The sequence below is a fragment of the Spinacia oleracea genome, chromosome 2 (genome assembly GCF_020520425.1).
Source record: "Spinacia oleracea cultivar Varoflay chromosome 2, BTI_SOV_V1, whole genome shotgun sequence".
Lineage (NCBI taxonomy): Eukaryota > Viridiplantae > Streptophyta > Magnoliopsida > Caryophyllales > Amaranthaceae > Spinacia > Spinacia oleracea.
This window is the reverse complement of record NC_079488.1, coordinates 75,301,215-75,328,787: the sequence shown is the minus strand read 5'-3', so window position 1 is coordinate 75,328,787 and position 27,573 is coordinate 75,301,215. Positions and strand designations below refer to the sequence as shown.

General features: G+C 35.9%; 1 protein-coding gene and 1 long non-coding RNA gene across 2 annotated transcripts; one reads left to right on the top strand and one right to left on the bottom strand.

The window, feature by feature from the left end:
- Positions 1–1,518: 1,518 nt before the first annotated feature.
- LOC130467004 (uncharacterized) lies at positions 1,519–4,786 on the top strand. The gene is made up of 2 exons (XR_008927162.1): positions 1,519–2,660; positions 4,517–4,786. It is a non-coding gene; the product is annotated as an uncharacterized lncRNA (long non-coding RNA).
- Positions 4,787–17,676: 12,890 nt separating this feature from the next.
- Positions 17,677–20,785, bottom strand: LOC110792910 (leucine-rich repeat extensin-like protein 4). The gene has a single exon (XM_021997729.2). The coding sequence runs from the start codon at positions 20,279–20,281 to the stop codon at positions 18,404–18,406; it is 1,878 nt and encodes a 625-aa protein (XP_021853421.1). The 5' UTR covers positions 20,282–20,785; the 3' UTR covers positions 17,677–18,403.
- Between the last annotated feature and the right edge of the window lie 6,788 nt (positions 20,786–27,573).

Here is a 27,573-nt window from a genome sequence, read left to right as displayed (position 1 = left end):
TTCTTTATTTCCACCCTATAAATATGTGATTCATGATCAAAATTTATTATTCGATTCAATATACTATTCCAACACATTAAATTCAAAAGAGAATTTAGTACTTGCCTATCACTATTGTGAGTTTCCCGAGTGCACATAAAACCTTAGAGAATATTCTAGTTGGTTGAATCTAAGGCGGATCCGAACGTGTTGTGGACTATCTATGGAGGGGCGACATTTGGAGTCTTATACTTGTTCTTGTTCGGTTCGGGAGCAGCTAGGGAAGGCACGCATCACATTGTGTGTATACTAATTATGCTAATTGACTATGTGGCAATTAAGTTGGATTCATGGCTTATTTATGGTTTTCCCGCATGAATTATATTGTTTATATTATTCATAACCTAACATGCAACCCCTGGGCAAGTCAACAAACTCACAAATATTATTACTTAGGAATTAGGATTGACTGAAGTTCACTATCTATTGCCTCTTTCCAAAATACTGCATCAATAGATTTCATTGCCTCTTCATAGGTCCTGGGATCATCTTCCAAAATGAAGACATAAATAAAATCATCATCAATCAAGAAAGGTTCAGTTAAGAAAGCAGTAATAAAATCATCACCATAACTGGTTTCCTTTCTTTCCCTCTTTCTCCTCCTTGGCTCGAATTAAGAATCAACATTAGAGGTGGGAGGAGCAACAACAGGCACACTAGAAGAAGTACTAGAAGAAGGCACATCATTGATGCAAGATATTTTCAAAGAAAATACAGTTTTAAAAAACTCGGCATCTCTTGCCTCAATGACGTTACCACCTGCATAATAATTGGTAGCACCCTTAACTAGAAAACGATATGCAACACTTTGGTAAGCATAACAAATAAAAATCAATCAACAGTTTTGGGACCAATCGTATCCCTCTTGAAGCTGGGTATAGCCACATTTGCTAGACATACCCACACTTTCAGGTAACTTAGGTTAGGTGCATGACCCTTCCATATTTCATATGGAGTCTTGTCTACCTTCTTGTGAGATACCCTGTTCAAAACATGAAAAGCAGATAAGATAGCTTCCCCCCACATATTATCAGAAAACCCAGAACTAATAAGCATAGAATTAATCATGTTCTTCAGTGGTCTGTTCTTCCTTTCAGCAATTCCGTTCTGCTCGTGTGTGTAGGGAGTCGTTGTCTCGTGAATGATTCCATTCTGCTCGCTAAATGCCTTAAGAGTATTAGGGTCATACACACCACCACTACAAAAAAAAATCAGGTTTGGGCGACGAGTTAGTAATGTATGGGCGACGAAAAATATGTTTGTAGCCCAAACTAGAACAAAAGGCGACAACGTAGAATTTCGTTGCCCAAATATCTGATTTTGTACAACAAGGACATTTTCCGTAGCCCAAAACATTTTATGGGCGACAATATAGTAATCCGTGGCCCAAAATTTAGTTTTTGTCCACAAATTTTTATTTTGTTGTCCTTGAATATGTTTGTGCAACACCTTTTTTTCACGTTGTTACCCATTCTAAATTAAATGACTCATTTAACAGTTTAACACTTGTTGAGTCGTTGCCCTAACCCAAAGAAGGCGGGAAAAATCACGCTTTCTTATTCTCACTACTCCACGACCTACTCCATGATTCCATACGCAGAAACTGTGTAACTCCTCTCCTGCCCCTCTTTCTCTTCCGGATTCACATCCATCTCCTTCCCATGTGAATCCGAGCGCTACGATTCTCTAATATTTCTTCTTCACGGAAATTACCAGGTAAATTATTGAGAATTATTAATTCATTATTTTCTGTGAATTCAAAAAGAGATTGAGCACTCAATCCCTAAATTAATTCAATTTTTTTTAAATTACAATCGGGGAGGTTGGTGGATCGGCGGCTAGGTCAGTGGTACTGCTCTTCTTCGAGGTTCTTATCGATCTCCATAGCTGTTATTTTATTTGTTTGATTGAAAATTCAATTTTTGTTTACTTTCCTATAATTAAGTTTTTTTGGGTTGAATTTGTTGATTTGTTGGTTGAATACAGTTTTGAAAATTCTGGCGTTTTCAGGTAATTTGCATCAAGTTCAGTTATTGTGTTTGAGTTCCGTTATTTTATAATTTGGATTTCGATTTGTGTGGTATTTTAGGTTTACAAGTTCAATTTTATAATTGAAGGATGAATTATATCAGTTAGTTTTTTCATAAGGAGTACTAATTCACAAATTATGCTGAATTTTGTTTTTATATAAAAGTGTTATATCTCTGTCGACGAATTTTGAGGAACTGCAAACTTCTCTTTTCTTTTCCTGCGAATTGTTATTTGGTTCAATGTTACTGAATCATAAGCTGATTGATATTGTATGTGTAGATTCACTAATTAATTTCAGCTGGTTGTCGCCTTCGTGTATGCCTTCCACTTGTTCGAAGAAATGCCTCAATGAAAGAAATCCAGTAAAAAAGAAGGTTTAGTGTAGCAGCAAACAAGACCGTGGTACCCGTGTTGAAGGGGTTACAGAAACTGCAGAAAAAGGAATTATCAAAGATACTGTGGACCGAGGCAGCCATTAGAGCCATTGAGGGAAAAGTCGGGTCTAAAAAGTTTAAGATTTTATCGCCAAAAGCTGTTTTGGAAGCTTAGACGAGGCTATTCAACACTACAAATGGGGGTTTGCTCTCAAGGTCAGCTGGGATTTTTTTTCTTCTTGTTGCATTGCTGAATTTCTAATCATTCTATCTAAGATTAGTCTATATATTGTACGAATGTACGAATATTCCTTGATTGTGGTGGCTTAGTGGATTTTTAGGTGACTGGTTAACATCTACTTAGGTTCTGTGATAGATTCATGAATCCACATCGTTTTATTGATGGGTTTATAATATTATATACTCTATGGACTGCTTAAATATCATTTCTACCGAATCATTTCTAACAAAGACATTATCCTAGATATTTGGCCTGCTTTGCAAACAACAGTGGTATGAACCAAGATGCCAAACATACACAAATGTGTTGCTACTTGCCTATGCTTATGCCTGCTGTAGAACCTTTGCCTCCCTTTTCTAGTACGTAGGCATATTATTTGCTTGAAACTTGAATATTTACATAGTGTCTAATCCATACACACAAAATGGAACATGGTCTGTCGATACCAGTTCTTTAAAGCTTCAGCTGCTTTGGTTCTGTTTAGGTTATTTTGCCAAGATCCTTACAGGTCAAACATGCTAGTTTGATAGGAAGAACAGACCATTCCAGTCTATTTTGCTTCCTGAATCAGTAAATCAATCAGTTGGATTTACTAGGGACAGTATTTGAAACTGAATGCTATCATGAAAGACTTGTGTGATTCTATCATTTTGATTCTATCATTTTGCTTCCTGAATCAGTAAATCAATCATTTGGATCACACAAGTCAAATAGCATTCAATCAGTTGGATGACACAAGTCAAATAGCAAAATAATCAGTAAATCAATAAGAAGAATGCTATCATGAAAGACTTGTGTGATTCTATCATTTTGATTCTATCATTTTGCTTCCTGAATCGTAAATCAATCAGTTAGATCACACAAGTCAAATCACACAAGTCTTTCATGATAGCATTCTTCCTATTGATTATATCATTCATGATCCAACTGATTTGATTCTATCATTTTGATTCTATCATTTTGCTTCCTTTATCAGTAAATCAAATAGTATTCTTACTGATTAAGCAAAATGATAGAATCAAAATGATAACATTCTTTCAACAATGCTTGGAAGTCACACAAGTCTTTAATAGGGACAAAATGTAATGGAAATCACCATATTATATATCTAGGCTTTTTAATGAAGTGAAAGTGGGTGTTTTTATTTGTGGGGAGGGAACACCACGAATTGAAACTGATTTAGCACTTACCTTGCCCCGCATCTGTAAGATTGATACCAACTTGCAACCTGCAACCAAGCACTCTAATGATAATGAGTACGGTATTTTGGTTTGATTCTTGATGGTTTTCTTTTTAGGTCTAAGAACAAGTTTTTGGTGTGTGTCATATTCGTCAGTTTGGAGTAATTAGCTAGATCAAGATTCAATAATTAGTTTGGAGTGATTCATGACGGTTTTCTTTAGTTCTAAGAGCAAGGTTTTGGTAAATACTAAGATTGTATTAGATAAAGATTCAATAGTTTTTTTTTATAGTATAAAGATTCCATAGTTAGTTTGAGTGATTCATTATTAAAAATATGTAAATGTATAAAACTATAAGGTATGATTGATTCAAAAATTATGCAGTATTTTGATCTTCCTATAAAATCAGATAATACTGATTGGCGAAAGCACGAACGTTTAATATGCAATGAAACAGATAGTGAAGAAAGTGTTGACTTTTTGGGTAAAGTTCTCAGAAATTTGTGTATTGTATTTGAGAAATAAATAGAAATTTGTGTCCATACCATCGAGATATACTTGAATCGTTAATTTGAATTATATGCTAAAGGTTAGATTGGTTATTATTTTTTAATCACACAAGTACCTAATTTGGTGTTTTATCTTATCAGGAACAATGAGTCTAGAACATCGTCCTAATTTGGGTCGAGGAGAGCTCTTTGAAGCATGATCGAGCATTCGAGTTTGCTGTATATGAACTCCTTAGACTACAACTAGTGTTAAGTATTTAGTTTATTCCAAACTTTTAGTTTAGATATATATCCAAACTTTTAGTTTAATTCTAAACTTTTGCATACGATGTTAGAGTGACATGTATGAATTTATATTTTATTTTATTGTATTTGGATAAATATGTACTAGTTATTCAAAATTATTTTTTATGTCCATCTTTTTTCATTAATCGTTTACCGCATATATGAACAGAGAAGAAATCATATACGAAGTATGTAGCTTATAATACGCATGGGCGGAAAATATGTGTAGCATATAAGCATTAATAATTTGGCGTGTGATTTAAACTTATGTGCAACAAGTTTCGTTGCCCATAATACTTTGGGCGACAAAAATAGTGTTGCACAAAATTACATTTAAAAAACTAATCACTAATTTGGGCGATGGAATTCAAACATTCGTCGCACAAAGTGACAGTTTATAGGCAACGAAAAAGATAATTTGTTGCCCAAAGATATCGACTTATGGACAACGAAAATGTAAGTCGTTGCACAAAATCACCAATAGAGGGCAACGATGTTGAACCTCGTCGCACATTTGTTTACATTATAGGCGACAAATATACATCTCGTTGCCCAATACAAACTTTAGGCAACGACTTTTACGCGACGCCCAAAGTACATTATGTGCAACGAAATATGACTTCGACGCCCAAAAGGCCTTCGACCCTATTACAACGACCTTTGGGCCGGATAAAATCGTCGCCCCAAACTAAAGGCGACGAATTTCTATGTTTGGGCGACGATATTTTTCGTTGCCCAAAACTGTTTTTCTTGTAGTGACCCCTATCACTCCTAAGTCTCTTGATCTTCCTATCAAGTTGGTTTCCCACTTCTGCCTTGTATTTGAGGAACATTGCCTCACCTTCATCTTTTGACATGAGAAGATCGATAAACCATGGTAAATTTTGAGCAGTCATCAACAAAGTAATATAATACCTTTTACCACCCCTACTCTCATAATTATTAAAATTCCCCAAGTCACTATGAACAAGCTCTAGTATTAAAGTTTGTCTATCTGTTGATTTAAATGGCTTCTTTCCAAACTTGACCTCAACACATACTTCACATTTTAAAAAATAAATTTTAGAAAAAATGGGAATCAAGTTAAGTTGTTTAAGCTTTTTAATAGAAGCAATGTTGAGATGACCCAACCTTGCATGCCATAAAACAATAGACTTAGCAATATAAACAGAAGAGGTACTAGCATTCTTATTCATAATTTTAAGTTTGACATCAAGTGTAAATAAACCCCCATTATAAAAACCCTTTCCCACAAATTCCTATTGTGAGTAATAACAAGCCTATCAGAATCAAATGAAAGTTTCAGTCCAACCTTTATAAGCAAGCTACCATAAATCAAGTTCCTATGCATTTTTGGGACATGCAACGTACACATTGGTGAGAGTAATAATTTTTCCATAAGTAAGAGTGAGAATGATCTTCCCTTTGCCTTGAAAAGTTGCAGAAGATGAATTACCCATGAAGACATTTTCACCATCAATTTTTTCGTAGGTGGTGAACATGTCTTTGTTGGTGCAGATGTGTCTCGTTGCTCCAGTATCAACGATCCATTCAGCAACATTACATGTCAAGTTAGCATTCGAAACAACAACAACAACAAAATTGTTAGGATCAGAAGCATAGTAGCTTCAGCAAGATTGACTTGGTTCTGATCCGACTTCTTCTTGGATCTGCAATCCATAGACTTGTGACCAATTTTCCCACATTCAAAACATTTCCCCTTGAACTTATACTTCATCAGTTTCCCTGCTTGAGGCTTGAAAGGACTGCTTTTCCCTTGAACTTATCAGAATATGAATTAGGCTTGGGTTCTACAAGGTTAGCCTTAGCGGAACCAGAAAACACATAATGACCCTTATCCTTAATACGATTTTCCTCCTCAATTTTCAGGTGACCTGCAAGCTCTTCTAAGGTAAGGTCTTTCTTTTTATACATTAACTAATTACGAAAATCTTTCAATGATGGGGGGGAGTCTCTCAATCAACACAATAGCAAGAGTAATATCACAGATTTAAAGCCCTTCAGTAGCCATAGCAATGCACACATTCTCATAAGTATGAATCTGATCTATAATTGGTTTATCATCCTCAACTTGAAAGCCTAACCACTTACTAACACAATAACGTTTAGTGCCAGCATCATCAATTCCATACTTTTAATCTAACGCTTCCAAAATATCCCTAGCATGACCAAAACCCATATAGATATCAAGCAATACATTCGACATATGATGCAGCAACATGCCCTTACATGTCCTATCATCTTTAGAAAATTTCAACTCAAAAGCATCCAATTCAGTTTCATCATCAGGTTCGACAACATTATCAATCACATAAGAAACATCAATTTGTTCCAAGTAAAATCGCATCCTAACAGCCCAACATTTATAATTCTTGCCATCAAGAGGTTCTAACTTAGACATATCAGGAATCAGGAATTTCGAATTCATAGCCATAATAGTCGTCTTTTAGATTGTTGCGATTAAACAAAAATTAGAACAAACTTATCTAGAAGATGAATGGATTGATTGATGAACAATTGTTGCATGGTGGACACCCACTGTCCTAAAAGACGATTCCGCGCTACCTCCCGTTGCAGTAGAACAGAATGCGGCCATGCTCCAGGATTATCGCAACTCTGAATTTATGTGCACTCACAAAACCGGATAGAGTCAAAACATATGCCCAAAACCGAGAGCAAGTTTTTGTGTGAGATAAAATAAATGTGTTTTCAGTTTTCTGTAAAGAGTGTTTGAATAATTTCTGTGTGTTGTGAAAATGAAAACGGAATTTTGATTAAGTAATCAGAACTAAGACAACCAACAGTAAAAAACGGGCAGAAACAATAATGATTATAACTGCAGAATCATAAGGTTGTAACGGACGCAATTAATGGAAATTAATCCAACGGTTACATAATCAACACAGATTCCCATAACAAAGACTTAACCAAAACAGTCTGGTACCAAAAAAAATAGGTTGGCCCACAAAACCCACCCTACGCCCGCAAACCGCATTCCCAAGTACCAAGGCCTAAGGCCCATGGGTCATGCCCACGACGCACGGCCCGGCCTGCCGTGTGCGTGTGTGTTAAGTGTCCACCCTTACTACTCTCACACTTTCTCAAACAAGAGTTACACCCACACCCCTACTAATAAACAAGGGGAATATGAAGAGTTTTTCCAATGTGGAACTCTCTAATTTTTACTCTCTTTTCTTTGTGTTTCCCAATGAGAACTTCCAACAGGTTAATCTTCTCAACAGAAAATGACATCTTGTTTAAAGAATCAGAATATAGGGTATAATTATGCAAGTGGACCAATAAATGTTGTAAGTGAATGAATATAAAATTAAAAATAGAGGGTATAATTGTAAACATTGTATTCTAAAAACATAAGTGTAAAAAACTTTCAGGAACAGACTTAAACAGAAAGCGTAAATTAAGAACTTTTATAAACGGAGAAGGTAATACATTGGAAAAACGTCTATACTCCCTACCATTTAAATCGAAATTAGAATGGTGGGTCTCACTTGAATTTACATAAATTTGGATTAGTTTTTCTACCTAATTTTTACAAGACTTTCCTTTGCAAGGGAGGGTTCACATCCAAGATCGTTAACATCACATATAGACAAATGATTAGAAATGATAACAAAGCCATTTTCACTAATCACTATCATTTAGAAAAATTAAATCAATTCCTATCTTTCTTGGATGTGGAAAAACGACGCCTACAAAAATTGCATGTGGTTTCAATTATCTAATACGTTATTTTCTTTGTTATTTTGGGCAAAATTTCTGGCCAATGCCGGCTTAGAACCGTTGGTGCGACCTTACACAAACTTTATTATACTAGGTATTTTTATTTATTCCCCCCTCAAATGAATCACGAAGGTATTGCAAAAGTGAGTCCTATGCTTGTTTATGTATTCGAACCCTGTTTTACAAAGAACATATAGTTCAAAATACAAATAATATATTGTTCATACTCAAAGAACATATATCCAATGAACATATAGTTCAAATTCATAGAACATATAGTTTAAATATTTCACCGGTACATGTACATTGAAATCGTTCTCAATGTTGTTATTATCCGATAGTCATCTCTAGCTAAACCATACCTCATTTGTTGTTATTGAAAGAGTAGGAAAATGAAATAATGTAAACATTTAATCAAAAACAAATTAGTTGTGGCAAAGAAAAGGACTTTAGATGTAATATTGAGTTCACATGCAAAATAGTAGTGAATGCAAAATCCAACTACCCCTTAAGGCCTTAATTAGTGGGGGGTCAACAGTGACTTATTCAAAGAGATCATCACTTGCACGAGAGAGATAAGGTGGTGCGTTTCCCCGCTCCATTTTTAACGGCCTTATTTTCTTGGTTTACATCATCATTAATTCATTGTCCATGCAGCATGCTCCCCTCTTTTTTTTTCTTTTTTTCTTTTTTTTGCCACCTTTCACCTTTCAATTTTTATTATAATTAGAGGTTCACTACTGTCAAAGAAACATAAATTTATTTTTTACTCGTAACAAACTACGAATCATGAGTTTATGGCCAATCATTCTCCGAAATAATAATAATAATAATAATAATAATAATAATAATTCTCGTTGCAGACTTGCAGGGCCATTGGTTGTGTCTTTTTTCCGTTTTTTTTTTTGTGGGGGGAGCTGGATAAGGATGATGTTGGGTTGCTGAAGCGGATTCAGAAGTTTTCTAGGACACAGGACATTGTGGCTCGTGTTGTTGCTCATATTTTCACCAGTATAGGCTTTGCTATAGCCAGAGGAGTGGGGGTCCATATTGTATCTCGGCTTTCCACTACTTATTTGTAAAATATTTGACTTTGTTAGCATTTGATTATAATAATAATAATAATAATAATAATAATAATAATAATAATAATAATAATAATAATAATTAGATGCAGCGCAGCGGAAGCAGGATAAGTATGCGGCACGCTGTAGGGCTTTGGGTTACGGTTTCTTTCCTTTTTCCTTCTCTTCTTTTAGGGAATTAGAGAAAGGGGTTGTTTCGTTGCTGAAGCGGGTCCAGGCGTACTCCAGGGCTCAAGACATTGGGGCACGGGCAGCTGCCCACATTTTCAGCAGGATCGGGTTCGCCATAGCTAGAGGAGTGGGGGCCCAGATTGTATCTCGGCTCCCCTCCAACTTCTTGTAGTTCACTTGATCTTTGTAGCTTGTTAAGCTTGTAACGGTTTGGAGTTTTCCCATAATAATAATAATAACAATAATAATAATAACGGTTCTTCTCAAAAAAAAAAAAAAAAAAAAATAATGATAATAATAATAATAATAATAATAATAATAATAATAATAATAATAACAACGGTGGTCTTTGAACGTGGGATATAAGATAACTTTCTCATGTGGTAGAAGTTTGGCTTAATGCTCTTAATGACATGAAATCGTGTGGTAAAATTTTGGCTTAATGTTCTCAGTAACATAATATTCTGGATTAAAGATGTTTCTTAATGGTAAAATTTTGGCTTAATGTTTACAGTAACATTTGCGAAATAAGAATATCTTGTGGCGACCTTGACATGCTATGGTGAATTGTTGATGCTAAAAGGATGATGAGTGATTTATTTTTTCCTATGATAGGGTAGACAACTCTTTTATCCTCAAAATGTGCTAACTAGTTCTTTAGCTATGGGACAAAATTAAATTAGTTTGCTCAAAATCTTCTTTTTGACATATGACTAAGTGTTTATAAAAGACGTTTATATGGATTAGAGATGGGTTGTGGCCTGTGGGTCAAGCCATCACAAATTTGGTCTGGCACAATACAACTATACAAGAGATATGACGATTTCATGTATGAACATTATTTTAGAAATTTGTCACAAGTTCAATACGAGCTGATAGGTCAGCCCCCACACCATCACACTTACTTTAAGCAATTAACAAAAAAAAAAAATAGTAAGGGAGTCCTCTAACACGAACGATCCAGCTCTGCCTTCTTTACAGAGAGAGACACGAACCTAACACGACAAAACTTTTCCTTAATCCATTAGCGCGTGAGAGGCAGGTACTTGGGCCTACATAGCCCGCCATGTACCCACCTCTAATTTAGAGTAGCATAAAAGAAAAATGTTGAGTTCTAAAATTCCCATCCTAGATTGTCGGTAAAATGTTGATGACCATTCTCCCTCATATCTCCCCTGTGCTTTTATCTTATAATACTGTGCCTTTTTTGGCCCTTTTCACCCCCTCACCAGGCCACCAGTCATCCTTATAATGCTCTTCAAAAAAACACAGGAAAGCAAGACTTTTAGAACCACTCCCTGTGATATTGTGAAACTCATTCACGCTATGAGGAAGTCATTTCGGCATGCTGTAATGTGGGGCATTTCTGTAAATAAATTGAATTTCAATGGTACATGTGTTACAGGATTCTTAATCCTGTTATCAGTTTTGTAATAGAACCATCAAAATACAGAAAGAGATAGCTTGCAGCATAAGAAAGAAGAAGAAAGAAGAAGAAGAAGAAGAAGAACAGAAATAGAAACAGAATGGAACAGAAAGAGAGAATTAAGAAAGGAGAATTTAGAGAGGAGTTTGTAATATATTTCATGAATGAATCTCAGCTTACAGCATTTGAGTATATATATTACAATTCCAGCTAGCACTGAATAACAGAATTCAGTTACACCAAATAACAGAAAGTCAATAACAGAATTCAGTTATGCAAAGTCAATGCGTTGACTATGATCTTTATTTGTAATTCTTCCCTTAACATTCCATCCCCCTTAAGCAAACTTGTCCTCAAGTTTGAAGGACAGTAAATTGTGGATACTTAGATTCAAAAATGGAAGCATCCATCCAAGTAGCATCATGAGGAAGAGTGTCCTCCCATTGGACTAAAAACTGTACTTTAGCCTGATTGTTGGACTGCACCACCCTTTGATCCAAAATAGCAGCAGGAATGAGGTCCACAGAAGAATCTTTGCCTTGCAACCAAATAGGAATGTGCGTTGCAATAGGCAAGGAACCATGAAACACTTTCAGTTGTGAAACATGAAAAACATTATGAATTTTAGCTGAAACAGGAAGCTGTAACTTATATGCAACCTTGCCCACACACTCAATCACCTGAAAGGGTCCATAATATTTGGGAGACAGCTTCTGATTGCTCCTAATTTGTACTGTCAACTGTCTATATGGTTGCAACTTCAACCATACCCAGTCTCCCACAGCAAAGGATCTATCAGATCTCTTTTTGTCAGCTTGATATTTCATTCTAGATTGAGCTCTTGTAAGATGAAATTTGACCAAATCAATCATCTGCTCTCTTCTGTGAAGGCTTCTATCTATTTCATCCACTGCAGAACCCCCTGGAAGGTAAGGCAGATGTAAAGGTGGGGGTTGCCCATAGACTACTTCATAAGGTGTGAGTTGAGTACTAGAGTGGAAATGAGTATTAAACCACCACTCAGCCACTGGTAGCCAGGCAGCCCAATCTTTAGGCTGATCACTACACATGCATCTTAAGTAAGTTTCCAAACATCTGTTAACCACTTCAGTTTGACCATCTGTCTCAGGGTGATAAGATGAAGATAACATGAATTCAGTACCATGTATACTGAACAAACCTCTCCAAAATTGGCTCAAAAATATAGTATCCCTATCACTAACAATGCTCCTTGGCCAACCATGCAGTTTAAAGACATTGTCTAAGTATGACTGAGCCACTTGAATAGCAGTGTAAGGATGAGATAAAGCTACAAAGTGGCTGTATTTGCTCAACCTATCCACCACCACAAATATGACATCTTTTCCCCCTGACTTAGGTAACCCAGTAATAAAATCCATAGAGATATCAGACCACACAGTTTCAGGAATAGGTAATGGTTGCAACAAACCAGGACTAGCTGCAGTGTCATACTTGGAAGATTGACAAATCTTACATTGTCTGACAAAAGACCTCACATCTGTTGCTAATCCCTTCCAGTAGAAGAGACTTTGGACCCTCTTAATGGTTAAATCTCTTCCTGAATGTCCACTTTCTGGAGAAGAGTGCAACCAATTGATCACCTTATTCTTTAAAGTCAAGTCTGATCCTAAAACTAGTTTGCCTTTTCTCCTGAGTAAATCATCTTGCAATGAGTAGTTGTCAACAAATTCACCATTCTGCAACTTAGTAATGATGGCTAACAAGGTATTATCCAACACATAACTGGCTTTGATCAAAGCAGTAAGATCAGATTGAACAACTGATATTGCCATACACAAAATGGTGGCACCAGGAACTCTAGAAAGAGCATCAGCAGCTAAGTTTTCCCTTCCTGATTTGTACTGGATATCATAGTCAAACCCCATAAGTTTAGAAAGCCAAAATTGCTGGAATGGTGTGGATACTTTCTGTTGGAGAAGCCATTTCAAACTTTTCTGATCTGTTCTAATAATGAAATGAGAGCTCATTAAATATTGCTCCCACTTTTGAACAGCAAACACAATAGCAAGCAACTCTTTCTCATACACAGATAATTTCTGCCACTTAGGTCCTAAAGCTCTACTTATGAAAGCCAAAGGATGATTATCCTGCATCAATACTGCACCAATCCCTGTATTAGATGCATCAGTCTCTACCACAAATGTTTTAGAGAAATCAGGAACTGATAGGACAGGTGCAGAAACTAAAGCTTGTTTAAGGGTATTGAAAGCCTTCTGAGCTGTATCAGACCAAGCAAAAGCTCCTTTCTTCAACAGATCAGTTAATGGTTTACTAATGAGAGAGTAATGCATCACAAACTTTCTGTAGTACCCAGCCAGGCCTAAGAAACTTCTCAATTCTTTGGCTGAAGTTGGTACAGGCCAACTTTCCACAGCAGCTATCTTATTGGGATCAGTCTCTACCCCCATGGCAGAAATATAATGACCAAGGTACTCAACCTTGTCAATAGCAAAGCAACATTTACTAGCTTTGGCAAACATCTTGTTACATCTCATCAGATCAAACACTTGAGTTAAATGGGACCAATGTTGTTCCTTGGATCTACTGTAAATCAGTATATCATCAAAGAAAACTAAAACACATTTCCTGAGTAAAGGTTTGAAAACATGATACATCCAACTCTGAAATGAGGCAGGTGCATTGGTTAAACCAAATGGCATAACTAGGAACTCAAAGTGACCCGAATGTGTTTTGAAAGCAGTTTTGTAAACATCACTTTCCTGTACTCTAAGTTGATGGTAGCCAGCCCTTAAATCCAGTTTAGTAAACACTGAAGCACCTGCTAATTCATCAATTAACTCATCAATAACAGGTATAGGGAACTTGTTCTTAACAGTCCTGTTGTTTAATTCCCTATAGTCTACACATAATCTCCAAGTGCCATCCTTCTTTCCCACCAACACTACAGGAGAAGCAAAGGGACTTGAACTGTTTTGAATAACACCCCTTTCCAGCATATCTTGAACTAATTGCTCAATCACATCTCTCTGCCTTAATGGATATCTGTAAGGCCTGATGTTCACTGGTCTTGCATTGGGTTCCAATGGAATTGTATGATCAAATACTCCCCTGTGAGGTGGTAATTCTGCAGGGTCAGCAAATATATCCTTGTACTGCTCTTTCAAAGCTTCCAATGTACTGTCCCCTTGTTGTGGAGTAACTGATTGTTGTACAGGGTGAAAAGACATATCTCTTACTTGTAACAAACAGAGTTGAACTGCATTGGTTAACAACTTTGCTGAAGGAGCACCCTCTACTACTTTCACTTTCTGTGGGTGTATACCTTGTAAGACAAACTGACAACCATCCAAGTGAAATTCCATAAGCAAGGCTTTAAAATCCCAACATATAGGTCCTAGTGTTGCTAACCATTGGACTCCAAGAACCATATCACAGCCCCCCAAAGAGATTAGCATCATATCAGCTGTAAAAGATTTCCCTTGCATAGTCCAAGTGAAACCTTTGGAAACATGTTGGCATGCTAAATGATTGCCATCAGCTACAGTTACATGCTGTGATGGTATAGATTCAATGGCACATCCCATTTTCTTAGCCAGCTCCAGGTCCAAGAAATTGTGAGTGCTTCCAGAATCCACTAGAACATGGAACAATTTGTTGTTTCTAGTGCCTGTCACTCTCATTGTTTGGAAGTTCTGGTTTCCAGATAATGCATTAAGAGACAAAATTGGCTCAGCTACCCCAGCACTATCTAGCTCATCATCATCCCCATCATCCTCACTGACTTCTGATCCCTTATCCTCATTACTACTAGATATTTCCACAGTAAACAGCTGTGGTTCTTTAAATTGGCATTTATGTGATCTGTCATAGGGTGCATCACAGTAATAGCACAAACCTTTAGCAATTTTATCAGCTCTCACATCTGCCGGAATGTGTCTAAAGTTCTTGTTATATCTTGGGTTGAATTTGGTTGTTTGAGTGGGTTTTGTGTTTGGTGTAGGTAGCAATGCAGGTAGGTTGGTGTTTATGGGTTTGCTGGAGTTAAGAGGTACAGCTTGTATAGCCTTTTGATTGTAGTTAAAAGGGTATGGTTTAGAAGTATATGCTTTCTGTGGAAATGCTGCTAGTTGTTCTTCTTGTAACCTAGCAAATTCAACTGCCTCAGCAATTGTATTGGGTCTAAAGGCTTTAACAAAGGGTTTAACAATAGGATTCAAACCCCCAATAAAGCTTTCCAACACAAATTCTTCAGGTAACCCATGATGAGTGTTTATAACATCTGATTTCAAATCTTCAAAATTATCCAAGTAAGTTTCTATAGAATCAGTTTGCTGCAATTTGTTAAACTGTTCTACAGTGTTGGTGCCCCTATTATCCCTAAATCTAGCAGATAAATCTAGGCAAAACTCACCCCAATCCACATTTCTTTTAGTTGACAAGTAACTAGTTACCCACTTTTCTGCCTTATCAACCATATTAAGTGAAGCCAAATCTACTTTATGATCATCACTGATGTTGCAAAGGCTAAAATATCTGCTACATTTCTTGATCCAGACTCTACTATTAGTTCCATCAAATTTAGGAAAAGAAATTTTTGGATTATATCCAATAGGTTTAGCAGTATTACCCTCTCTTGGAGTGTCATTGTGTCTGCTGTGTTCAGAACTGGAATCTCTCATCTGATTCCTCAATTCCAGCAACAGATTCATCACCCCATCCAATTTCTTGGATTGATCTTCAATCTGAACAGATTGACTTTCAACCCTCTTTGATTGCTCGAGCAACTTTTCCTCCAATTGCCTCAAGTGATCATCCATTGCTGCTCGTCTGGTTGCAGGAGCCAGATTGAATTCCCAGTTAATCAATCAATTTGGTTCCAGGTCGATTCTCAATTTTTTTCAGAAGATCACACTGTCTAATTGATCGAATGTGATCAAATTAGCTCTGATACCAATGTTACAGGATTCTTAATCCTGTTATCAGTTTTGTAATAGAACCATCAAAATACAGAAAGAGATAGCTTGCAGCATAAGAAAGAAGAAGAAAGAAGAAGAAGAAGAAGAAGAACAGAAATAGAAACAGAATGGAACAGAAAGAGAGAATTAAGAAAGGAGAATTTAGAGAGGAGTTTGTAATATATTTCATGAATGAATCTCAGCTTACAGCATTTGAGTATATATATTACAATTCCAGCTAGCACTGAATAACAGAATTCAGTTACACCAAATAACAGAAAGTCAATAACAGAATTCAGTTATGCAAAGTCAATGCGTTGACTATGATCTTTATTTGTAATTCTTCCCTTAACAACATGTTTTAATCGTAATGGTACATGTTTTTATCGTAGTGGTACATGTTTTTATCGTAATGGTACTCCGTTTAATAAAATAGTACTTTCTTTTCAATGAATGGTACACAAAATGCCTCTGATATACATCAGAGCATGCCGAAATTCCGCTCCCTTCACGCTATTGCATTTCCTACTTTGCAACACGAAATCAGAAAGTCTGAGAATGATTTACTCGTCCCACCCCAACGGCTTACACATTAGTAACATCGATAACACATGATTTCATCGAGAATGAATAATCCTTTAAAAAAAAGGATTAACACCCCCCCTGAAATGGGTTAAATAATGCCAAGATTTCTTTTAAAATCCTGCACCAAAGTTCTTTGTGGCTGTATCTTTTCTTGGGGTTTGATCATAATTTCCCGGAATTCAAGGAGGGGGATTAAAGTGTATAGTTGAAGCAAGTTTGAAATTTGAACAAATAATGGTGGGATCTCGTGACACTGATCTACGGAGTACTAATTAATTAATCTTAAAAATTCTGACCTCTAAACTAGAACTACTATGCTTTAAACATTATTTCATTTATCTCTCTCAAGTCTCAACCTCCCCTGCCTCGGTCGAAAATTATGGATCACCACTTCACCAGATCACATTCTATATTAACATCCTTCATGTTACTCCATCCCTGGTTTTAATCATTTCACCTAAACTATATCACTATCACATAATTATTTCCGCGCTCGGGGCAAAGAGCTGGAAACAACTAGCACTCAATTGTCCAAATCCAAGAACAAAAGATTGAAAACAAGTTGTTGAAAAGAATTGGATCACCATTTAACCAACCCCATGTGGATTTCCTAATCTTGACGATTTGATGTAGACTTTGGTTCTTGGGAGCACAAATGGGGCACCCACTTTTGTGCTATTTTCCGGTTGACTATTTTGTTTACTTGATGGTTAAAGAATCCATAAGTACATACGGGTGGGGAGACCTCTGAGGTTCTCACGAACTTGTTCAAAACCAAACGGCACTAACCTATCAAGGCGACTAGCAACAAAATTCTCACCCCTTTTAACATGCCAAGAATCAACGAAATCAAACTACGAGCTAAGAAATAAAATATCATCTAATATGCATAAATTTGATTGATTCTATTTATATTCGTAGAATTCATATATAGATTGTACATTCCCAAATTCATCGACGTGATCAAATTCTTCAATGGAAGAACTACTGCTACATAGTGCAACATAACATATGAACACAAACAAAACAGAAAAAAAGACTAACTAAAGTGATATGAATTCTGAGAAAATGAATACAAAGTAAAAATGTTCCAAAATTATACTATATGGAGAATAATCAAAATGAAATTAAAAAAAAAGGTATGATCATAAATAAGAAAGAAAAAAAAGAAATTAATAACAAAAACCCACATAGCAGCAGCTAGCAGCAACACCAGGGATTAGTGTTTAGCTGCAAATTTCCCCCTTAGCCAGCCATCAAGATTTATGGTTGTTCCTCAAATTTGCATAAACAAAAGCCTATATACATACACTTTCCCCTGCAAATCCTACTCTTCTTTTTTTTTCTTTTTTTTTTTTGAAATTTTGTTCTTGTTTCCGACCCGGCTGCACCAATTTTTATTTGACAAACTCAGAATATCCATTTAACAATTTTCTGAATGAATTTTGTGGAATACAGAGACCTTCCTCCTTCCTCCTCCTCTTTGTTTTCACTTCTTTCACGGCTGCTCGTCGTTGTCGTTGTCGCCGTCGATACAGAACGACATACTAAACTCTCATATAAACTTGTTACCCTTTCGCAACAACCTCTTTATTAGTATTGCCCAAAGAAAACACCAATTGATGAAGAAGTGAAATAAAATGTGATGATAGTACTAGTAGTTGAAGTAATAATAATGGTAGCTGAGAATTTGATCATGGTTTTCAACAATAGAGGGGAAGTTAGAGGTGAAAAATTCATATCCATCTCAAAAGAATCAATAGAAAGGTGGGGGTGGAGGTGATGCATAGGGTAATCCGAAGATGGGTGGCATTGGACCTTGGTATGTCGGAGCTGGTGGCGGTGGTGAGACATATACATAAGGAGGTGATGGGTGAGGCATGAATGGTGGTGGATGTTCCGGACAAGGTGGCGGTGATGCTGGAGGTGGTGGGTGTTCAATGTAAGGTGGTGGTGGGGGTGGTGAATTGTACAAGTAAGGAGGTGGGGGTGGTGAATTGTAAATGTAAGGCGGTGGGGGTGAGGGTGGTGGCGGTGAAGGAGGAGGTGGTGATGGGGGCGGTGGTGGAGGAGAGTATACTGGCGGAGGTGGAGATGGTGGTGGAGGAGATGGTGGAGGTGGGGAAGGTGGTGGTGGTGGTGGGGGAGATGGAGGTGGTGGTGAGGGAGGTGGTGGAGGTGGAGAATAAACTGGAGGAGGCGGAGGTGGAGAGTAGACTGGGGGAGGAGGAGGTGGGGGTGAAGGCGGTGGTGGAGATGGTGGGGGTGGTGGTGGGGAGTACACTGGAGGAGGAGGTGGGGGAGGAGAGAACACAGGAGGAGGTGGTGGGGGAGGAGAAAACACTGGAGGAGGCGGTGACGAAGGATAAACGACGATAGGAGGTGGGTTAACAGGATAAGATGGTGTAGGAGTAGACGCACCACAGCCGAAGGAGCTGCAATCAACAGGGTGAGACAAGAACGCTCTACACTGAGAAGAAGACCGCTGCACAGGGCGCCTCGGAATACAATTCCTGCGGTCACTAGTGGAAGCAAGCCGCAAACAAACAGGTGGCTCACCGGTAAAGAAATTGTACGAGAAAGTAAAGTTCTGTAAGTTGGGCAACTTACAAATACTCGCCGGAATATTCCCAGAAAACATATTATGCGCCACATCAAGCTGCTCCAAGGTCATAATCTGACCAATAGACTCCGGTAACGGACCCATCAACTCATTGAAACTGACATCAAACACCGTCAAATTCTGCAACAAACCAAGGTCACTCGGCAAACAAGATCTGAACCCATTATTCATCATTATAATCTCATTCAAATTCTCCATGTGAACCAAACTCTCCGGCACACAACCATGGAACTTGTTATTCGCAAGGACGATAACAGACACCGGTGAGTTCCCGAAATTATCCGGCAACTCAAACTGGAACCGGTTATGATTAATGAAAATGGCATCAAGATCTTTATCAAAAAGCTCCCGAGGGACCGTCCCTTCAAACTCATTAAATCTTAGATCCAAGTATTTCAAACTCGGTAAAGTAATCAACACCTTCGGAAACCTCCCAGCGAAGCGGTTGTTACTCAGATCTATCTCGTGCAACAGTCTCATGTTGCGAAACCTCTGCGGCACAGTTCCACAAAACCGATTCGAGTTGATGTGAAAAAGAGCAAGGTCTCGAAGAAGACCCAGCTCCTCCGGTAAGTACCCGGCGATATCAGCATGGTTAAGATCGACACCTGCAACCGTCACAGTGTAATGATCATCAGGTGCAGGAGCACAGAAAACACCAGTGTAATGACAAACATCAGATCCGACCCAATTAACAGTGTAGTTAAACGGGTCGGATAAAATAGCTTGTTTCCACGCTTGAAGAGCAATGTAGGCGTCCCTCAACCTCGGGTTAGCGAAACTCAGGTTAGGTGGGACGCTTACTTTCTCCCCCCGGTCGCCGAACTCATCCTTGTAGTACAAAAGCTGCCGGCGTTGAATGTACCTCACTTCCGCCTCACTGAGCTTCCCATTTCCGACGAAACCCGATGATGTCCCCGCCAACAACGCGGCGGAGATGATAAAGATGAGGGAAAGATAAGAGACGAAGAAGAAAGAATTAGAAGGGTGGGTTGTTGTTGTCTTCTTCATCTCACATGAGACATCTATAAAACAACCCAGAAATTTCAAACAAATTTGACAAAAATCCTATATATCTTTGTTCAATTACTAACAAACAACAAGAGAAAGAAAGAGAAGGGAGAGAGTGAGCTGCTCTCAGATTGTTGAAGTTTAATTAGCAAAATTTGCAGGGAAAGAGATCTGAGAGAAATGTGGGTTGTTTGAGTCAGAGAGAGAATGAGATTTTGAGTGTGAGGTGAAGAAGAAGGGAGAGGAGGGGGAGGAGGAGGAGAAGGGGTTTTTCTTTTTGTTGTTGGTTTTTGATAATTTGTTTTTCCTTTTTTTTATTATTAATAATAAGGATTTTTGGGGGTTTGTGAATGAAATGTGAGGAGAGTTGTATGTGTATATTTAGTGAGGAAGGCGGGTGGGGAGAAAGGGCCAGCTAAATCACAGCTCAAAGCCCACTTGATTTTTGTATTTTATTTTTAATTTTAAATTTGTTAAGGACGTGTTTGTTAGGAGGAGTAGTTTTATTTTCTAGGGTACTTTGGATGATAAATTATGTATTTATAGTATAAGGTTGGCGACTTTATTCTTTTCTTATTACCTTTGGTTTTTGGACCTTTTTGGTGTTCAAACCTCTTCGAAGGTAAAGGAAAGGGTATGGAATTATGGAATATGGGATGGAGTATATTTTATTAGGGACCAACCAACGGAAGACAAAAATTTGTTCCTTATTTCTTTTTTTTAATATATTTATATGTATATATGTGAAAAATTAAATTAGGTGGAATTATGATTACATTAGTCAAATGTTAATTATAATTATGAACTTGAGATAGCTTGACATTAGGACAAAATCTAATCATAACTCTAATCCTTCCACCCTCCTCCAACCGAAAGAAAAAAAAAATTATAACCCTTTTGATAATTTAGTTCACATACATTCTTCTATTTCGTATAATTGATTTGATCATTCAAAAGGATAACTTAGTGTGATCTGTCATTAGAGACTAGTATGATTTGTTTTACATGTATAAATTAGATTAAATCGAATTATGAGTACATTAGTTAAATGTTAATTAGAATTAATTAAGAACTTGAGCTTAGGAAAATTTTAATCATAACTCAAATACTCCCACCTTCCTCCAAACAAACAAAAAAAAAAGAATTATAATCTTTTCGATAATTCGGTTCATACACATTTTTTTGATGGATAATTGGTTCGATCATTCGAAAGAGGTAAGCTAGAGGTAAGTTAGGGTGATCTGTCATTACAGGCTATAGTATGATTTTCTTTCATTAAATAGAAAGTACATTGGTTACAAGAAATTGTGGTTGGAAGTGTTTTCTTCATGAAATAGTTAGAAGATTCATGTAGTTTTGGCCCCTCTACGAAAACATGGTCATGAAAACTGTCCAATCATATTATAATGGCATGCAAATGCTAAAAAATTTAGGTATATCTCATAAGGGAGAAAAAAGAGTAATAACGTTGAATAGTGTAATAACTTTGATCATCCTTAATACGAATACTCTGTAATACAGCGTACGTAGTAGTAGCAAGAAGGCCAGTAAAGTTAAAATCAAGGGCTTGTATATTGAGATCATAGGTTCGAATACTTCATTCTCATTTATAATTGATTTGTCCTTATAACTCATCCACGTCAAAATAAAATATTCAGTAAAAGTAGTAAGTCAAACATGTTTTGTCAAACTAATGAACCATATAATTATAGAGAATTTGTTAGAATTATGATTGGCAATAATAGAGGTTTGTGTTTGTTAGTCCTATATGACTCCTAATTAGCTGAGGTGGTAATGAAACATTCCAAAACTACTGCCTACTAAGAAATTAGCTGGTTAGCATTTTTGAAAATTAAATATCTGAAAATTCTTTGTTTTCTTTTTCCATTAAATCAAATTATATTTGTTCTACGCGTTTAAAGAGTTAAACACCAGCAATTAAGGCTTAGAATTCGATAACTCTGTACCACACTACCAGTTGGTGTTGTATGAAGAAACAAAGACATATGATATCACTCTCTTTGCTTGTTTAAGTAATTATCATAATCATTTTTATTAGCGAAGTCTTTGTCTACTAATGATAAGGACCACATGTAATTACTTCTCAGTTAGATGTGTATTTTCATTGTACATATATAATATATATTGTCAATAATATTCGCATTTAATCGTGCAATATAACACTTTGTTATATTCAATTTATTTTGTATGAACTTATCTTGAATTATTTAAATTTGTTTTTACGGTAGCATACTAGCATAACTTTATTTGCGGAAATGATAAAGGTCGCAACATGCGACCTTAAAGCCGTGTCACAGTGGTGACATGGCACGCCTACGTGTCATAAATGTGTTTGAACACTAAAATATTTAGATTATATAACCTATTATACATGTTACAAAAGAGGTAGGAAAATCTTAATATTCTAATTTACAAATTGAATAATGTAATTTTTTATTTCAGAAAAATAATTCTAATTTGTATATAGAAAATTAGAAGAAAAAAAACACTTTTAATTATTTATATGATATAGGAAATAAATAAAAAAATACAGTTACTAATTTATACTCGTACTTAGAAAATAAAAATATAGTACATAAAAAAAACTATTAGAAAAAAGGTATTTCGTCTTTATTGGTTTATTGACTGCGTGTATTGTGGCCGGAGAGATGAATGGCACTAGCTTTTACTGAAAAAGAACCTAAAACTAACCTAATCATTAAAATTAAAATAATATTTTAAAGTAATGTATAATTATGTATATTTATTTACATAAAATATATTATTAGATTACATATCAGTGTATTTTTTAAATTAAATTGATGTATTTTTTTAATTACACAAAATTATATTATTAGATTATAATTTTTAGTTTTTAAATTTGTAATATATAAGATAAAAGGAAATATATATTTACTATAAATATAATAAATATTTGTTTACTTCATATATTGTATAGTCTACCTTATTTATATATTTTCATAGTAAAAATATTGAATTGATAGTAAAAAAAATCGAGGACGCGTAATCTACGTGGCGCCTATATGTACCAATGAAACGCCGACACGTAAGATTGTGACAACATTTTGTTGTCGCAACTTGCGACTTATATCATCGTCCTTTTATTTGTAAGTCTAAGCTTGTTTCCATTATAAAGTTTATTTTGTCAGCACTTAAACTTTGTTATGTTAACCTTAATTTAATTTATTTTGGGTCTCTTAAACCGGAGCTAATAAGTTCGGAAAGGCCAAGGGTTAATAACTTTATATAATTAGATACAGATAAGTTTATAGCATAAGATAAGATAAGTTTACGGTATAACTTGAGATATGTTAAGTTCGTTTATTAATAGGTATAAATATAGGACTAATTAATAAGTTCAGATATGATGTTTAAAGCATGTAAGTTAAGATAATATAAGTTTATAGCATATAAGTTCAGATAAGTGTAGATAATTTCTCTTTTTCTCTTTTCACCCTCCCCTTCAAGAGGTTTCATTTTTTTTTTTATGCCGGGTAGGTCGAAGATAGTCTAATTTATTTGGGTTTAATGTTAAAAATTCTAAGTATAAATATAAGACTAACAAGGTCAGATAAGTTTGATGCTCTATTCTTCTACCTTATTTTTACCTGTTCCGATTGTGTCCTATTCTCCTTATTTTGCTTGAACATATATTATATGAACTTATTTTATCTAAAATAAATTTATTTATGTGTGAAAATGTCTGTAAAAAAAACACTTTTTTTTATTTACTTATCATATCTGAACTTATTTTATCTAAAATAAGTCAAAATAAGTCGAACAAAACAGATGATAGATGATACAAAATATAAGCTCAAACAGACAAAAGTTAAACCAAAAAATAGTTCTCCCTCCGTTCCGGAATACTAGCAACAGTTTGACTGGACACGTTTGCCAATGCACAACTTTGACCATCAATATCTTCAATTATATATTCTAAAAACTTATAAGATATTAGTCTTTTGAAAATATATATTAAGATGAAACCAACAATATATTATATGCTAACACTTATTTTCATATACTATAAATAAAATAGGGTCAAAGTGAATTATATGAAGAGTGCAAAAAGTCAAACCGTTGCGAGTATTCAGGAACGGAGAGAGTAAAAAAAAAAAAAAAAGGAGGAAACCAAAATAAAGCAAGAGCAATAAGAGCCTAACTTACCTCTAGCCTACCTCTTTCGAATGAGGTAAGTTCTGGGTCTTGAACAAGCATTTTATGTTGGTTCGATCATTCGAAAGAGGTAAGCTAGAGGTAAGTTAGGGTGATCTGTCATTACAGGCTATAGTATGATTTTCTTTCATTAAATAGAAAGTACATTGGTTACAAGAAATTGTGGTTGGAAGTGTTTTCTTCATGAAATAGTTAGAAGATTCATGTAGTTTTGGCCCCTCTACGAAAACATGGTCATGAAAACTGTCCAATCATATTATAATGGCATGCAAATGCTAAAAAATTTAGGTAATGCTTGTTCAAGACCCAGAACTATAATCTTTTCGATAATTCGGTTCATACACATTTTTTTCGAACAAGATTTTGCGACCCGTAACCCGATTTTATCCGAACCCGAGCAACCCGAAAAGTAATGGGTCAAAACCCGACCGAACCCGTTTTGGACCCGACCGATTGAAAATCGTTGTATTTATAGTAATAAATGCGATTATGAGAAAATTTAAGCATAATAAACACGCTATTTTTACTATTATTGTGTGTAATATGATTTTAATTTGAATTATACGCCATTTTACGGTTGAATTTGACTAATATAAACTTATGTAGGAAAATTTGTTAATTTGTGCCCATATTTTGTATATTTATCACCTAAATTAATGAAAATATAATGCGCGTTTTAAAATCTCTCAACCCGTTGGGTCAACCCGAACCCGAAAGTTCTGGGTCTTGAACAAGCATTTGTAAACCCGAACCCGAAAGTGACCGACCCGATCTAACCCGAACCCGAAAATAATTTTTTACAACCCGACCCGACCGACCCGTTTGACAGGTCTAGCCATCAGCCATGAGGTTTGATTTGGCCGTTAAGAAGTAGAAAGAAAAAAAGGGGTCGAATTGGAAGAAAAGAGGCGCCAATTGTCAAGCAAAAGGAGCTTATAGAGTCAATGGAACTGACAATAACGTCTTCTGAATTTCACATAAACATTGTCTTTGCATTTGCCTTTGCCACGCTCCCCTTTATTTCCCTCTAATTACACCCCTCATCTTTCTACTCCTTTGCCGAAGCTTTAATTTATTCACGTTCATCAATCAAGGACGGAAATTTAATAATTATAAAACTCAATTTTCAGGAAAATTTTATTATTTATACAATCAGATGGTTATCATATGCCCGTTAATGGGTTAGATGTATGTTTTTCTAGCACGAGCCACCAATGCATTACGCCATTACAATTATTCATACAGTGATAAATACGAGTGATGGAGATTCGAACATAAGATCTACATATCCCTTGTTTTTGCCACTAGGTTAAGATCGCATTAGTCATAATTGTCATTCTTTAATCGGTAACTTTTGTTTAAGACCGCCTTACCGAAAAGACCGCTTTGATTGCTTGACTAATTGGTTCCATCATTAAACTAATTAGTTCTATTGCTTAACTAATTGTTTTAAGCGGTTAACTAATTAGTTCCAGTGCTTAACTAATTAGTTTCATTGTTTAACTAATTAGTTTCATTGCTTACCTAATTGGTTCCATCTCTTGACTTATATGGCACCAATGTGGTCTTTTGTGTAAAACCGCCTTATATAAAAATTTGTATTCTTTAATTAAGAGAGTGAATTAGTATAGGGTGTTGTATTTTAAGACCGTCCAAAATAGATACATATTTAGGGATGTACATTATTCCTATTATATCCTCGAAAACAAAGCTTTAATAGAATGACAAACGTTGATTTTCTCGGAAAAAAAAGAAGGGAGGGATATAGTAAAAGTTTTAGAATTTATCAAAAAAAAAAAAATAGTAAAAGTTTTAGAACAAACTATTCATATGAACACGAGATTTCTTGTATGGATATATATGACACTATAGTGCAACAAATATCAAGTATGTTCAACATTTGGACAATGTTAAAAAATAATGGTTTGAATTGGTTAATGACAAGGAGTAGTTATTGTACAAATATAATGTCAGAATTCTCCTTCTAGGATGAATTCTGTCTTAGAAAAGATTAAGAGAAAGAGAGAATGTTTTTATTGATGAATCATGAAAATGAATTACAATGATCAAGCTGTATATATACAGCTTTGTTGGCTACAACTAGTGATGTGTTTAAACCAATGGGAATGCTTGGTTTGTACATCTCAGATTACATACAAGATATCATTACATGAATCATAAATATGCAGCTCTAACAACCTCCTGATTTCAAGGGAAATCAGTTAGGAAATCTTCTAGAAGCTTGCTTGGACTTTAGAGCATTGATGTGGTTGTTGCTGTTGTTGTTGTGCTGATGTATGGCTGCATTGCTTACAATGAACGATTGATCAGCATGCTGGCAATGCTGTAAACCAACACCCCCCCTCAAACTAGACATAGGGAAGGTATGAACCATGCCTAGTTTGCTAGATAGATTTCTGTGTTGAGCACCAGGAAGGACTTTAGTGAAGAGATCAGCAAGCTGATTTTGAGTGGGAAGATAACTTAATTGGAGTAAACCATCCAATACATTATCCCTAGTGAAATGACAATCCACTTCAATGTGTTTTGTCCTTTCATGAAAGATTGGATTGGTGGCTATGTGTATGGCAGACTGATTGTCACAATGCAGAACAACTGGCTTGAGATCAGTGACACCTAGTTCTTCAAGTAATCGAATGATCCAAGTCACTTCACCAGCAGCATGAGACATTGCTCTATACTCAGCTTCAGAGGAACTCTTAGAAATAGTAGATTGCTTCTTGGATTTCCAACTGATAGGTGAGTTGCCAAGAAGAAGAACATACCCTGTGACAGATCTTCTTGTAGTAGGGCAAGCAGCCCAGTCTGAATCAGAAAATGCTTGAAGAGTAAGTTTGTCAGTTGCTTTCAACAAAATCCCTTGACCAGCAGTGCTATTAATATATCTAAGAGTGTGAGAGAGAGCATCAATATGCTGGTACTTGGGAGAATGCATGAATTGGCTGAGAGTTTGAACTGCAAAAGATATATCAGGTCTAGTATGAGTTAAAAAATTCAGTTTCCCTACATAGCACCTGTAGAGTTCAGCATTGGGATAATCTTCACCTTCATTAGAGAGCTTAAGATTGAGTGGA

Coding starts and splice junctions, on each gene's coding strand:
- LOC110792910 (XM_021997729.2), bottom strand. CDS start 20,281: ATGAAGAAGACAACAACAACCCACCCTTCTAATTCTTTCTTCTTCGTC.